Genomic DNA, 15830 nt, shown 5'->3' with positions numbered 1-15830 from the left:
CCACATAAAAATGAAAGGATACGGGGACATTTTCTTACATTTTGGGCATTAAAGTTACTAAAAAATCAGTTGAATGTAGGTCAGAATATGCTAAGACAGGGGTGGGCAAACTACGGCCCCGGGGGCCACATCCGGCCCGCCAAGTGTTTGAATACGGCCCGTCCGTTCTTTCCAAAGTATTTCATTTAAACGCAACAGTCAATCTGGCATCATGGCTTGAGACAACCTTTTCATGTTTTAAGTAGCTGTTACATTCATTTATAATAAGTTAATTTAATTTATAATAAGTGCTCCTGAAAAAAGGACACATTAAAATTAAAATTAAAATTAAAATTAAAATTAAAATTAAAATTAAAATTAAAATTAAAATTAAAATTAAAATTAAAATTAAAATTAAAATTAAAATTAAAATTAAAATTAAAATTAAAATTAAAATTAAAATTAAAATATAATGCACTTTACATCAAATAAATAATCTCAAAATGCACATATAGCAGAAAATATATAGTCTGCCCCCCCGTCAATTTTGTTAAATCAACGTGGCCCAGGAGTCAAAAAGTTTGCCCACCCCTGTGCTAAGAGAACCAGGGTATTTTGGGAGATTTTGGATATCCTGTATGTCGGGGGTGGGGTGCTTAAACTTTTTCCCCTCTGGGTCCGCATGCTGAAAAATCCCCAAAATGCTAGGGCCACTTTGATTTATATCAAAGAAGTGACAAATTGTATTATTAATATGAGCTTTTCCTTCTCCCAGTACACTTTTCTGTGCTCATTTTTGCATTTTTTTTATTGTAACAGTAGTGATATCTAATGAATATTACACTTTATTTTTATAATATTAGACAACTTTTCCTAACCTGATTGCACATTTATTCTTTGCTTTGTTGTTTTTCCTCATGATATTACAACTTTAGTAAAAATATTGTTGTTGTCATAACATTCAGACTTCATTTTTGTCAAATTTGCTAGTTTTATCTATTATTATTATTATTATTATTATTATGGTTGTCTGATAATATCCGCCACCGATATGATATCAGCCTAAAAACTACTGCATGAATGGGCAGTCCAGCCTTGCCTGAAAGAGTGAAAAAAAGTGGTATCACGTATCTCCAGGGCATAGAAGATGAGCCTTCATTACCGAGAGCTGACACCAGGCGTTTCAGACAGATTAGATTTAATTACAACATCCATTAGCACGGCTAGACCGGTCACGCTGCTACGTCACCACAATTACAGATGCATCTTTGTCATCCCCCATATTCCGGATTCACCATTGCTTTGGTCCTCTTAGCAAGGAATGATCACTGATATGAAATCTCGACATTTTCCGTATAGCATTACATGAAGTTCTCTACTGTAGGAGAACGCTGATCCTGAAACCTAAGCACCAAGAAAAGCTTTAACCCTGTGTATTTTCCTCAATTCTGCAGTAATCCCGCGAGCATAATGGGATTCTTGGCAGGAATTGGATTACAGAGGAGTCGCTGAAGCATGGAGTTGTGTGCCTCTTGGCGCTTTTGAACGCAGCACTGAATGCAAAGCTTTTCTTAGCGTAATGCCGCTACATAAAGTATTTGTCATGCAATGTATGCTGGGGTTTGTTTACTTAACCCCGGGTAGATCTTATCTACCTGTAGGATCCCCACCACTGGTCACATACTCAGTGGTCGCAGTCCTCGGGTTAATCCCACTTCTGACACCACCAAACTCAATAGACAAATGCGACAGAATGGATCCAAACTCCAGGGCTTTGTTTGATAACAGCGTGATACCAATATACCAGATGATGGTTGTTTAATTGTTACCCAAACAAATGAGCCGCAGAAGTGTTTGTGTAAAGAAATGCCATATGCTACTCCACTTATTTACTGTTGTGTAATGAGCAGACTGCCATTTTTGTACGGTTCATCAAGGTTTATTTCCTCCCCACCGCTATGTATCTGACATCCCGTGTCTGTGAACACCCCTTATAGCGGCAAAGAAGGCCCAGTGGTTGGAGAAGGAGGAAAAGGCCCGACGTCTTAGAGAGAGCCAGCTGGAGGACCGCAGGAAGAAGCTGGAGGAGCAGAGACTGAAGGCCGAGAAACGCAGAGCCCTGCTGGAGGAAAAACAGAAGCTGAAACTCGAGAAGAACAAGGTGAGTTCTGTTATGTTCAAGCTATGTTTAAGATAACGGATCCACGACACATTTTTGGTAATGGTAATGTTTTTTATTTAATTTGAACATACATCAGATTACAATTGAATGCATCACATAATCAGTTCACAGTTCCACATGTCCAAAAGGAGTAGGAAGAAGCAAAGCTTATTAAATCCTACCCATCCATCTGGTACTTTTACAATCAGTAACTGTTACATTTGTTCACTTCCTGCTTTCCATAATACAGTTTTTAAGGTTTTTTTTTTTCTTTTTTCTTTCTTCGTACCAAAGTACGAGGTGATATGAATGGATGGATTTTGGAGTGGCTGGTCAAATTCCTTACTTGAATCCTAATAAGATACTGTGGCATGACTTTAAAAATCCACATCATGCTGGAAAACCCTCCAATGTGGCTGAATTACAACAATTCCTCCACAGGGCTGTAAGAGACTAATTGCAAGTTATTACATTTGTTCACTTCCTGCTTTCTATAATACAGTTTAAGTTTTTTTAAATTAATTTGTTTAAGTTTATTTTATTATAGTTTTATTATATTAAATTATACAATATATATTATATTAAATGAAATATTGAATATATTTATTTTATTATTTAATTAATTTTTTGTCACATACCGAAGTACGAGGTGATATGAGCATCCAATGACATAATGGGTACCATAGTAAGTGTCAATATAGTGATATATATAGCACATCATGACTGGTTCAAGACTCTTCATCCTTGTATTTAGCAAACATCAACTGCTTGTATTGTTTCTTGAATTGGCTCATCGTTGTGCATTGTTTGAGGTCCTTACTCAATCCATTCCATAGTTTGATTCCACATACTGAAATGCTATGGTATTTTTAACGTAGTCCTAGCATAGAAGTGTTTCAAATGTAGTTCTTCCCTGAGATCATATTTCTCCTCTCTTGTAGAGAAGTATTGGATGACATTTTTAGGTAATTGGTTATTTTTTTTAGCCTTATGCATTATTTTAGCAACTATATGATCAAGTGTAAGTATTTGTGATTTTAGAAATAAGGAGTTAGTATGTTCTCTGGAGGCGGCATTATGAATTATCCTTACTGACCTTTTTTGCAGTACATTTAGCTAGTGAAGATTGCTTTATATATAGTTATTAGCCCATATTTACACACAATAAGTAAGATATGGTAGAACCAGAGAGCAATAAAGAGTGTGGAGTGATTGTGATATTTGTATATGTATATTTGTAATATGTGATTGTAATATAATATAAGGTTTGGGTCCTCATCCTGAAGCAAAATGCTGGGCAGACATGAAGTTGACAGTTCTTGGTTTTTGTGCGGCAGGAGCGATACGAGGCCGCAATCAAGAGGTCCACGAAGAAGACATGGGCCGAGATCCGTCAGCAGAGGTGGTCCTGGGCCGGCGGTCTCAACCAGACCTCCCGCAGGGAAAGTAAGTCCCGTATGACCCGCATCTAAACTTGACTGGACTTCATTGTGGGACTATGCAGTGTTGCACTCCCTCATCTTGGGGCCGAGTGATGCAATTTAAGGAAAGAATCTAGCGGTTGCAAGGGCGGAGTACCAGAGGTCCCACAGATGATGTCAGTGCGTCTGACTGGCGAATATATATTTCATGAGATGAGACGCGTGTAGATGGCGTGGTGCTGGGAAGGTCATCTTCCCGTTTTTCGGACACAGACGTGTGACAAGTTCGGGGGAATATTCCTGATAATATGTGAGTGTGTGTTGGTTTTACGCCAATTCGGGCGGAATGAAAGCAAATTCCTTCCTAACTAAGCCATACCCTTACTGTTCCTCTAAATCCTTCCCTCCCTTTCCACTAATTGGGAATAGCGTTATTCCTCCATGTGAGAATGAATAGTTTCATTCAAGGGAGCGATGCGTCCCCAGCTTTTCTTCAAGACAGTGGTCCAGATTAACGGGAATTGGGCAGCCCCATCTCCTTCCGGGCCACCCGGAACCTCCCCCCCCGGTCCTCATGTGAACAGATGTTGTGTGTTGCGTTCTCTCCGGTGCAGGCAGATGCTCGGCCTCCACGGTCAACTTGCCCAGACAGGTGGACCCTGTCATTAACAACAGGCTGTCCAAGTCCTCTGCCACGCTCTGGAACTCCCCCAACAGAAGTAAGGACGACCCGAAGTCAGTGTCCTCCAGGCTTCCCCCCACCCCCTCACCTCATCCCCCTTTTTCACTTTTCCCTAACCTGGTTTTTGTTCTTTCTTTTTATTGTCTCTGGTGACGTGCCTGCCTGCCTGTGCTTGGTGACCGGTCATTCGCCACACACACCCCTCCAAACACTCTCACACCGTTGGTTTTGTCTGCATCGTGATTTTTTTTGGTTAAATTTTGTTCATGAGTCTTTGATTTACGCCGCCTTTGCATTTTGGATCAACATTCCTTCATCTTGAAGTCACTGGGCCACGCTTTTTATATTGTTTGGTACGTTTTCATGGCATTTTCATGTGTCTTTCTCCACCTTTCTGTCGGTGGTTTGGTGTGCTGGTGGTGGTGGTGGTGTTTGGGTGGTGGGTATGACGTTGTTGTCGAGTCCACTTGTGGTGAAAGTACACGATTGTGCTTTTCCGTTCATGGGCTGATTTGATATATATCATATATGATTGATGCTGTGGATTCCTTCTTCATAAATTGAATATTTTCATAGTTCAGAGCATAGAACACCCTGTAAGATTTTAAGTTTTTAAAAAATGGCCTCTTACTAGCCCCGGGATAAGATTAAGATTAAGTTATATATATATATTATATATCAGTCAGTTTTATTGCTTTTAGCTTAACTATCAATTTATGACTCATGTAATGGTAATGAAAAAGCAACCAATCTCTTTTTAAAATGATTATACAGTAAACCTCGGATATATCGGAAATTTGCTCACAACGGACAGATAAAAAAGAACCAATTTTTCTGTAATGCATTTCCAATAAAACTTCATTGCATATATCGGATTTTTTATAACGGATTTCGCCTATTTCGGACAAAATCTCCAGTCCCGTTCCAATGCATTTCCATTAAATTTCCCTCGCATATATCGGATGGCCGCATCGTGGCGCTCCGATTCGCCGAATCGTGACAGGCCGCTATACGACGTCATTTGCAGCGTTGCCTGTGCGTCCAGGTACATTGGAAACATAGTCAAGGAAGTGCCTTTTTATAACGGATAAAATCCGATTCACGCATATACCGGATATAAATCCGATATATGCGTAAAACGGACATTTTCCGGTATACGCATATAACGGATTTCGCTTATATCGGACAAAACCAGTGGGAACAATTGAATCCGATATATCCGAGGTTTACTGTATTTAAAGTAATAATTGTGAGTCATGTAATGTATTGTCTCTTCGTACTACTATGAGGGAGGATTGGCAGCTCCCTCACACACCCATAAAGTAGCATGCAAACTAATACATAGATACATAAAAACCACAAATACTATATTTTATTTGATTCTGAATGTGCCAGGAAGTCATCTTTGTTAACCAGTGTGCGTTACACTGAAAAGAAACCCCTGGGAACCGAACTTATTTGGTCGTAGTGATGCGTGTCTAGAGTCCACAATCTCCAAGCAGATGAACAGAAACACTCCATCGCCAGGCAGCAACCCTTCTTGCCGCATTGGAGGAGGCGGAGGTAAACCAGTGTTGCTTAGCAACCGGAGGCAGTCCATTTATTGGTCAGTCATAAAAAACACACAGCGAAGGTTACAGCTTGCGCTCTTATATAAGGAAGGCGGCCTATGATCTAGAAAGTCATTTTATATTTGCGGGTAAAAAATGTTGCCATAGCGCTGTCGATCATCCGTTGTTTGTTTTGGTTGCTGTGGAGGAAAAGACAAGTTCAGCAACATGCATGTCTCTCCTCAACTGCAGCTTAAAAAAGGTTGGCATAACATTCATCCATTTTGTATACTGCTTTTCCTCACGAGGGTCGCAGGCATGCTGGAGCCTATCCCAGCTGTCTTTGGGTGAGAGGCGGAGTACACCCTGGACTGGTGGCCAGCCAATCACAGGGCACATATAGACAAACAACCATTCACACTCACATTCATACCAATAACGATCATAACGATATCAAAAAGTGTCCAGTCTCATTGATACCAATACGGATTTCAATAATTCAAGAATCATTTTGTAATATTTGCATTTAATTTTGTTGATCGTCATTAAAATCTGAATAAATCACTGATATGCAAAAAAATATAGTATATATTGTATATATGTGATTATATTTGTGAACATTAATTCATTCATTTTCTATACCGCTTATCCTCACAAGGGTCGCAGGCATGCTGGAGCCTATCCCAGCTGTCTTTGGGCGAGAGGCGGGGTACACCCTGGACTGGTGGCAATTTAACCCTATTTAATACAATAATATACTGTATATACAAAATAATACAATTATTCCCTTTTATTACCATCAATTGTAGAACAATATAAGTAAACAAAATCCAAATCTACTATTGGCTCCCATTCCAATCCTATTTCCCTGAGTTTTTAAACAATATACCAACACATACAATATATTTGAACAACACAAGGACAGATATTTGTAAAAAAAAAAATAAACATGGAGGAGAAATAAAAAAATGAAAAAAGAGCCCACAGGTATCAAAAATATACATATTTGGATTTGTAGTTATATCCAGTACGTGTAGTTTACAAAGTAAACTATTAAAACACTAACTACAGTGTCATGTTTTATTGCTTTTAGCTTAACTATCAATTTATGACTCATGTAATGGTAATGAAAAAGCAACCAATCTCTTTTTAAAATGATTATATTTAAAGTAATAATTGTGAGTCATGTAATGTATGGTTTCATCATATTACTATAATTGTGTGTGAGTCACACAGGAAGTTAACACCAGGAAATGACTACGGGGCATGAGTTGTGTGTAAATGTATTGCCGTGTTGCTTGTAGTAAAATCATACGATGGTGCTTTCACTGTGTGGCATTCAGGTGTTGTCCTGGAGACAGCGGTTCTGGCTTGTGTGTGTGTGTGTCGTCATCTAAAATTAGGATGGCACTTTTCGGTCACGTGAATTATGAAGCATTGTTGGTGTAAAGGTGGTGTACTGTAGGTCACATGTCAACATCCATCTGTGGAGGAATCATCAACATCTCTTGCAGACATGGTTGTTGAGGAAATGCAGCTCATTTTGACAATGACCGACTATTGACTCCGCCCTCTTGTGTCAGCCCGCAGCCTGCGTCTAAGTCCTTGGGAGAGTCGGATCGTGGAGAGGCTCATGACGCCCACGTTGTCTTTCCTGGCTCGCAGTCGCAGCGCCGCCACCCTCCTCAACAACAGCGACTCCTGTGAGTGTGAAACTTCATGTTACCTATCTGCATACCCATGTGGCGTGCATGCATCCCTGATGTTTTTAACACCAATCCGCATGGTGTGTGTGTGTGTGTGTGTGTGTGTGTGTGTGTGACCCTGGTCTCTGCATGTCCACGTGCTACTCAGACTCTCACCACTGCTCCCGTTCAGCTTCAGCCAGCCCGCTCAACGCCTGCTCCCACCACCCGCACCAGAACTCCGCTGAGCGCTGGAGGCTCTCGTCTGCCAGCACGCCCGACATCACCCAACGCCAACGCCAGCGGAACTCCACACCGGTAAGGCTAGGTGCTATTTTTTTTCGACATGAAATAACACTCCTGTCGTCACTTTTACACCTGTATTACCCAACATTCATTCATTCATTCATTTTCTACCGCTTTTTCCTCACGAGGGTCGTGGGGGGTGCTGGAGCCTATCCCAGCTGTCTTTGGGCGAGAGGCGGGGTACACCCTGGACTGGTCGCCAGCCAATCACAGGGCACATATAGACAAACAACCATTCTCACTCACATTCATACCTATGGACAATTTGGAGTCATTACCCAACATAATAACAGAAAATAAGACATCTTAGACATAAGTAAGATATTGCATAGACTCACATGTTAGCATTGATACTATGCTATGGTATCTATACTATACATATTAGCATACTTGCTGGCGGTCTCATTCAGTAATGTAGTGCACATTCGCACAGGAGCTGCTGTCAGCCACAACTCACACCTCATTTCCTTCGACAACGTTCTAGTAGATGTTAGAATACCATCTTTATCTTTAAATGATGGTTGCAAGTAGCGTGTCTGCGTGTGAGCCGCACATGATAGATAGATAGATAGATAGATAGATAGATAGATAGATAGATAGATAGATAGATAGATAGATAGATAGATAGATAGATAGATAGATAGATAGACTTTCTTTATTGTCATTGCACAATAACACAGCCAATGAAATGTCTTTGCCTGGCTCCCGTATAATAACGTGGAGAATAAATAGATGACATCAAATATGAACAATGTACAGCGTATTCTTCCATGAATTTAGCTTTTACGGGACAAAATTTTATCGTTTATGGCAAACTCGAGCAGTGTCACAGTAAATGTGTTCTCTAGGGAACCTTAGTGCATATCTCACTGAACAATGACACTTAGTGGCTAATGTAGAATACTACATTCACAATTAGAATGCTTCTTTTGCCTTGGATTTGTATTTTCACTTAAAAACACTTAATTTAGGACAAAAATAAGTACAATTTGCTTAAATATGCATTTTTTTCTAATATTCAACCATGAGTAAACAATCACTTATTAATTGATGTATGAAAAACTGTGATAGAGAGAGGGAGCGGTGTTCTAGGGATGACTGTAAAAGTGATATAGTTGTGAAACCGGTGGGTGCCTTGCTCAAAGGCTTTGTCAGTTTCCATCCTGCATGCTATAATAACTGCTGCTGGCCCAAGAGGTTTGTGGGACAGGTCATTCATATTAATGTAAAGAGCTCCTGGACTGGACTATCTTGATCATTAATGATGAATGATGAATGCCTATTTTCTGCAGCCTGGTAAAAATAAACTCAGAGTCAGAGTGCCTTCGAGTATATAAAATAGAAGGATAACATGCAACTCATTCATTCATTCATTCATTCATTTTCTACCGCTTTTCCTCACGAGGGTCGCGGGGGGTGTTGCTGGAGCCTATTCCAGCTTTCTTCGGGCAAGAGGCGGGGTACACCCTGGACTGGTCGCCAGCCAATCACAGGGCACCTATAGACAAACAACCATTCACACTCACATTCATACCTATGGACAATTTGGAGTCGCCATGTTTTTGGAATGTGGGAGGAAACCGGAGTACCCGGAGAAAACCCACATATGCACAGGAAGAACATGCAAACGCCACACACAGATGACCGAGTGTGGAATTGAACCCTGGTCTCATAGCTGTGAGGTCTGCGCGCTAACCACTCGACCGCCATGCAACATGAAACTCATAAGAATAAATATAACAGCTGTTAACTAATAATTCATGTAACAAAAATATATTTTTTTTTCCTTCAGGTTGGCAGAAAGAAGAAAGAAAAGAAAGACAAGGAGCGAGAGAATGAGCAAGAGAAGAACGCCCTCACAAAAGAGAAGGTGAGGAAGAAAAGACAGACCGCATCACCGACCACCACCACCACGAGGAGATCCCAGCCAGAGTCCAGGTAATACAAACATGCCCTAAAAATATTAGCGGATTATTTTAGTCAAGTGTTTGAGCAGATGGTCAGGGAGAGACTGTCATCTCACTACTGAGAGATGTTCTCCTGGATGTGGTTCAAGCAGTCTGGCAAGAGCAGATGAATAAAAGTGAGGACCGAACTAAGGTTTCCATCTTAGACCTCCTAAAGAATGGTGTCAAGTCTCTCACAGCAACTTCCACTTGACCCACTTATGGTTTTGATTGCACGGTTGCACCTGGAGCCTCGTTTGTCATCCTTATTTTTTCTCCTATCAAAGCACCACCAAGCCCAGAACGAGGCCTCCATCGCCGGCGGCTCCCAAAAGTCGTCCCTTATCTCCTCTGGTACCCGCAGCCAAGACGCCCACAGGCAAGAAGACACCCCCTCCAGGCTCCAAGACCCGACCCAAACGGGCCCAGACACCCGCCAGGGTCCAACCGCAGACGGTCACGGCGGTCGCCGTGGAAACAGGCCAAGAACCCAAGGAACCTGACACTTCTGAGGAGAAAAAGAGTGAGTGTGTTTATTCATTCATTCATTTATTTTTTACCGTTATCCTCACGAGGGTTGTGGTGGGTGCAGGAGCCTATCCCAGCTGTCTTCGGGCGAGGGGCGGGGTACACCCTGGACTAGTCGCCAGCCAATCACAGGGCACATACGTATAGACAAACAACCATTCACACTCACATTCATACCTATGGACAATTTGGAGTCGCCAATTAACCTAGCATGTTTTTGGAATGTGGGAGGAAACCGGAATACCCGGAGAAAACCCACGCATGCACGGGGAGAACATGCAAACTCGAGGGTGGAATCGAACTGTGAGGTCTCATGTTTTGGATAATGACCTTTTGACTTAAGAAAAAAAATACACAAGAATTTCCACCAGCGTAATACAGTAGTTTCCCGCTGACAACAGGAGTGTTGACAGGTCAAAGGTCAAAGACGATGGCTGAGGGTGGAATTGAACTCGGGTCACCTAGCTGTGTGGCCCGTACGCTAACCACTAGGCTGCCATGCAGCCCCCAAAGGAATTATATTTTTGGAAAAAATAACTTTGCGAAAGAAGTACTGCTCTTTAATACAGCTGGAAAGACAGCATTTCCAGAAATGCTGCAAACATTTGACAGACAGTACGAAAATATAAGACTTCTCGGTTTCCATACTACACAGCACCATATGCTCACAGTTTTATAATATTTACATTTTGTTATTAAGTTACTTTAGACACCTCAAAGTATACACAAATACAAATACATAGACATAAAGTACCACAACCTGATACAGGTACAGGTGCACCTAATGTTGCTTAACATGGTTTTGAACATCTTTATTCGCTTTTTTCCTGGCTTGTAGCCTCCAGTAATGTGGTGGCCGCTGCCCCATCGTCATCCCCTGCCCCCAGCCCGCCACTTGTAGAAGCAACCCCTCGTTCCGTGCCAAAAGAAGAATCAGCTCCCTCTCCCGCGGTGAACTCCACAAGTAATCCCGGCAGGCCATCGGCCGGCACCAACGACCCAGAGGAGGCCGCTCGCGTCCTCGCCGAGAAGCGCAGACAAGCACGGGAGCAGCGAGAGAGGGAGGAGCAGGAGCGCCAAGAGCAAGAGCACAAAAACAGGTCTCGCTATCTCTTAGTGTTCATGTGTCAATCAAACTGTATGTTAACATGTAGAGAGGTGTGTGACTCTGGACGCATAATCTCAGGATCCTCAGGGAGGAGGCGATGGCGCGCGAAGCGGAGGAAAGGAAGCACAGAGAGGAGGAGGCTCGATTCATGGCCGAGCAGCAGCGTCTGCGGGACGAGGCCCAGCGAGCTGAAGACGAGAAGGAGGCCAAGGAGCGAGCCAAAGCAGAGCAGGAGGAGAACGACAGGCTGCAAAAACAGGTCAGCCTTTGTCCTTTTTTGAGTTATTTCTAAAACAAAATATTTTGTCATAACCGTACATATTAAGGCGGCACGCCGGTCGAGTGGTTAGCGCACAGACCTCACAGCTAGGAGACTAGGGTTCAATCCCACCCTCGGCCATCTCTGTGTGGAGTTTGCATGTTCTCCCCGTGCATGCGTGCATCTCCCACATTCCAAAAAACATGCTAGGTTAATTAGCGACTCCAAATTGTCCATAGGTATGAATGTGAGTGTGAATGGTTGTTTGTCTATATGTGCCCTGTGATTGGCTGGCAACCAATCCAGGGTGTACCCCGCCACTCGCCCAAAGACAGCTGGGATAGACTCCAGCATGCCCGCGACCCTCGTGAGGATAAGCGGTATAGAAAATTAATGAATGAATGTTCACAAATATTGTTAAATATATACAATATATAGTATATTTTTTGCATGGCATCAGTGATTTATTCAGATTTTAATGACGTTCGACAAAATTAAATGCAAAAATTACAAAATGATTCTTGAAACATACCCAATTATTGAAATCCGTATTGGTATCAATGAGACTGGACACTTTTTGATATCGTTATGATCGTTATCGGTATGAATGTGAGTGTGAATGGTTGTTTGTCTATATGTGCCCTGTGATTGGCTGGCCACCAGTCCAGGGTGTACCCCGCCTCTCGCCCGAAGACAGCTGGGATAGGCTCCAGCACCCCCCCCCCCGCGACCCTCGTGAGGAAAAGCGGTAGAAAATGAATGAATGAATACATATTAAATCACATGTATTTCTAATTATAGCAATAATAGTAATAATGGAATATAATAAACACACACATACAGCAATCACATATTTAAAGTGTAAATACATTTCTTTCTGTAAAGCCTTCAGCTTTCCATTAAAGCTCATGCCCCCCCCCCCCCCCGAAACCCCACACCCCCCATGGTGTACGGCCATTTACCATCTGGGCTGCTTAATGCATAGGACCACGCATGAGTTTCCCGCACTGTCTGTCTGGCATCTGGGCAGATTAAATAAAGGGAGAATATGTACGCTGTCGTCACGGATTATATGTGTCACGCGTGAACCCGACTAGTCAGAGGCCCCTTGTCTGCTTGGACACATGCCAGCTGGTGACCTCCATAACGGCGATGAACGGCGGCTGAGGGTGCCATTGTGATGAGATAGTGACAGGCCTGTGTTTCCTTCACTGAAGCCCTGCAGTGGGCCGGGCCCAGCAACCCAACTCTGTGCTTGTCTCCATCAATTGGTGCATTGTTTGTGACGGGACATGAGACTGGGATGGAATGCAATCCATGTAAAAATGTTTAAAAAAATAATAATAATTTGATGGTTTTGCTCATTTTTGCACATATGCCTGTTTAATGGTTAAATGCAGCCACTTACTTCTATAGTACTTCACTGTATTACCTACACTATGTACACTATGGCGTTTTACTGCCCTCTGGTGGTAGCTGCAAACATTTGTTCTTATTTCAGAGGGAGGAGGCAGAAGCCAAAGCGCGTGAAGAGGCGGAGCAACAGCGCATGGAGAGGGAGAAACACTTCCAAAAAGAAGAGCAGGAACGCCTGGAGAGAAAGAAGGTGAGGGTGAAGATGTCGCACCATCCTAGGTGTTCCTCCTATAGCAGATTCCGTGGCTAATTTATGTGTTTGATCCGTGTTCAGCGTCTTGAGGAAATCATGAAGAGGACTCGAAAGAGCGACGCGGGAGAAAAGGTTAGTTCTGCTAAACTCGCACCAAGCAGCCTCTGATGTTGTCATGGTAACATATTTATGTTCACAGAAGGAAGTGAAGGCCTCACAGCAGGTTAATGGAAAAGATACGGAGCTGAGTAAAGGTAGTTGGGACATTTCATCATCATCTTCCATGTCATCCACATTATGATCCTTTTTTTTTTTTTGGACAGGTGAAAACCTGCTGAGTCCCGTGGCGTCCGGCGCATCCGGTCCTGTCTTAAACGGAGTCCAGTCGGACGATCACCAGAATGGCGTGTCTGCCAACGGAGAGTTTGAGCAGATCATGCAGCTGAACAGCGGCCCGAACCCTTCTGCATCACAGAGTGGGCTGGTCACTGGAGGAGAACCCTTCCTCATGAAATCAGGACCCATGAAACCTCAGCATGTGGCAGGTACACACACACACACACACACACACATACACACACACAGCACTTCATTTTCAATTAGTCAGTTGTCAAAAAGCTTGATAGATGGTGGATGAATGGAAGGGTAGATAGATGGACAGATCAATAGATACTAGATGAACAGCTAGATAGATGACAGATGGATGGACAGATATAGATGGATTGATGGATGGATAGAGAGATAAGATAGACAACTGGATGAATGGACAGATGGAGAAATAGATTTATGGATGGATGGACAGATAGACAGATGGATAGAGAGATAAGATAGACGACTGGATGGATGGAGAGAGATTTATAGATGGATGGATTGATGGACAGAGACAGATGGATAGAGAGATAAGATAGACGACTGGATGGATGGATGGATGGACAGATGGATAGAGAGATAAGATAGGCGACTGGATGGATGGATGGAGAGAGATGGATGGATGGATGGACAGATGCATAGAGAGATAAGATAGACGACTGGCTGGATGGATGGATGGATGGAGAGAGATTTATAGATGGATGGATGGATGGATGGATGGATGGAGGACATTTGGATGGATGGACAGATCGATAGATGGATGGAAGAATGGATGCACAGCTGGATGGACAGATAGACGGATGGATAGACAGATTGGATGGATGGATGGTTGGAGAGAGATTTAGAGATGGATGGATGGACAGATAGATGGACGGATGGATGCACAGCTGGATGGACAGATAGACAGATTGGATGGATGGACAAATGGAAGGAAGTTTGGACGGATGGATGGACGAACAGAGATTGACTGATGGGTGGTTGTATGGACACATAGATGGATGGATGGATAGACAGACGGATGGACAGATGGATGGAAGAACAGAGACAGATGAATGGATAGACAGACGGATGGATGGATGGATGAACAAATATATGGACGTATGATTGGATGGACAGAAGGATAAATGAGTGACTAGATGGACAGATGATGGCTAGATAGTCGGATAGACAGATGGTAGGAAGGATGGATGAATGGACACATACTAGATAATATTAGTAATCTAATGATGTATTCTATTAATAATATTAATATTAATGAATACTAAATCCCCAGCATGGTAATAGAGGAAGTAATGAAAGACATAATATTGCACATCCAGTATACTGCATATAGTACACCTCCAAAAATATGTCATGGATCTGACTTTGTGGTCTCATTTGGCCTACAGAGGTCCTGTGAGTCGCCTTCACGCCATCCATGGACGCCTTATGTCTCCGCTTGATCATCCACCAACACACACACACACACGGCGGCTTACAAAGTAGTGTGCCAAACAAACAACACACCTGTGCTGATTCCATGACAACATGCAAAGGATTGGGGGGACGACGGCAGGACAAGGAGGACATAAGTACTACAAAATACATTCAGTATTCTCATGTCTTCATGTGTTTTTGGTGCAAGTTTTATTGAAATGTCACATGCAGATTCTACGGTGCACCTTAAAGATGACTGAATTTTTAGAAAATACAGTATAAGCCCCCCCCCCCGAACCCACCCCAAAAAAAAAATCCTGTTTGACAGTGGTTGTTATTATTATTATTATTACTGTCGTTTCTGATATTGTTAAGTTGAACAATGTGTGTTTGTCGTTTTTGTCTTGGAATATTGCGTTATTTAACACGAGGAGCGTTGTAAGTAAGGACTGACTACACAGACAAGTGTATGTAAATGTATAATGAGCCTGGCTGCCTATAGGCCTCCTGTCTTGTTTGCAGGGGATCTGTGAAATAAAGCTTTATGAAAGGGAAGGAACGTGTCTACTATTTACTATAAATCACTGTTTAATAACAGTACACATGCTACAATGTCAATCAAGTCTTGACTAGATATAAATGAATACACAGGGAAAGGGTGAGTGGTACCTTCCAGGATCACCCTCGTGGTCCCTCCCTTCATGCATCCAGCGTATCGGATACCCTGCCAACTCCACCGGGCCTTGTTTCATCTGGCAACTAGCTGTGAACAACATGTGCTTGTCTGTATCTGTTTGCTTTGCTTTGAAGG

General features: G+C 42.5%; 1 protein-coding gene across 11 annotated transcripts in view; it reads left to right on the top strand.

Moving 5' to 3' along the window:
- The window catches only part of LOC131101303 (MAP7 domain-containing protein 1-like), a 44706-nt gene extending 29101 nt beyond the window's left edge, over positions 1-15605 (top strand). For 5 of the 11 annotated variants that reach the window (XM_058046211.1, XM_058046213.1, XM_058046212.1 and 2 more), the window contains 14 exons: positions 1977-2140; positions 3478-3586; positions 4176-4280; positions 7377-7496; positions 7648-7796; positions 9577-9722; positions 10018-10253; positions 11097-11358; positions 11445-11625; positions 13127-13231; positions 13316-13366; positions 13434-13488; positions 13558-13779; positions 14992-15602. In XM_058046211.1, coding sequence (XP_057902194.1) covers positions 1977-2140; positions 3478-3586; positions 4176-4280; positions 7377-7496; positions 7648-7796; positions 9577-9722; positions 10018-10253; positions 11097-11358; positions 11445-11625; positions 13127-13231; positions 13316-13366; positions 13434-13488; positions 13558-13779; positions 14992-15002 — 1916 coding nt within the window. In that variant the 3' untranslated portion in view covers positions 15003-15602. Of the gene's footprint in view, positions 1-1976; positions 2141-3477; positions 3587-4175; positions 4281-7376; positions 7497-7647; positions 7797-9576; positions 9723-10017; positions 10254-11096; positions 11359-11444; positions 11626-13126; positions 13232-13315; positions 13367-13433; positions 13489-13557; positions 13780-14991 lie in introns of all 11 variants that reach the window. The other 6 variants (XM_058046216.1, XM_058046219.1, XM_058046218.1 and 3 more) reach the window with 6 other exon arrangements.
- Positions 15606-15830: the final 225 nt, after the last annotated feature.

This window comes from Doryrhamphus excisus, chromosome 14 (genome assembly GCF_030265055.1).
Source record: "Doryrhamphus excisus isolate RoL2022-K1 chromosome 14, RoL_Dexc_1.0, whole genome shotgun sequence".
Taxonomy (NCBI): domain Eukaryota; kingdom Metazoa; phylum Chordata; class Actinopteri; order Syngnathiformes; family Syngnathidae; genus Doryrhamphus; species Doryrhamphus excisus.
Note: the sequence above shows the minus strand (reverse complement) of the source record. Positions and strands in the feature narration are given on the sequence as shown.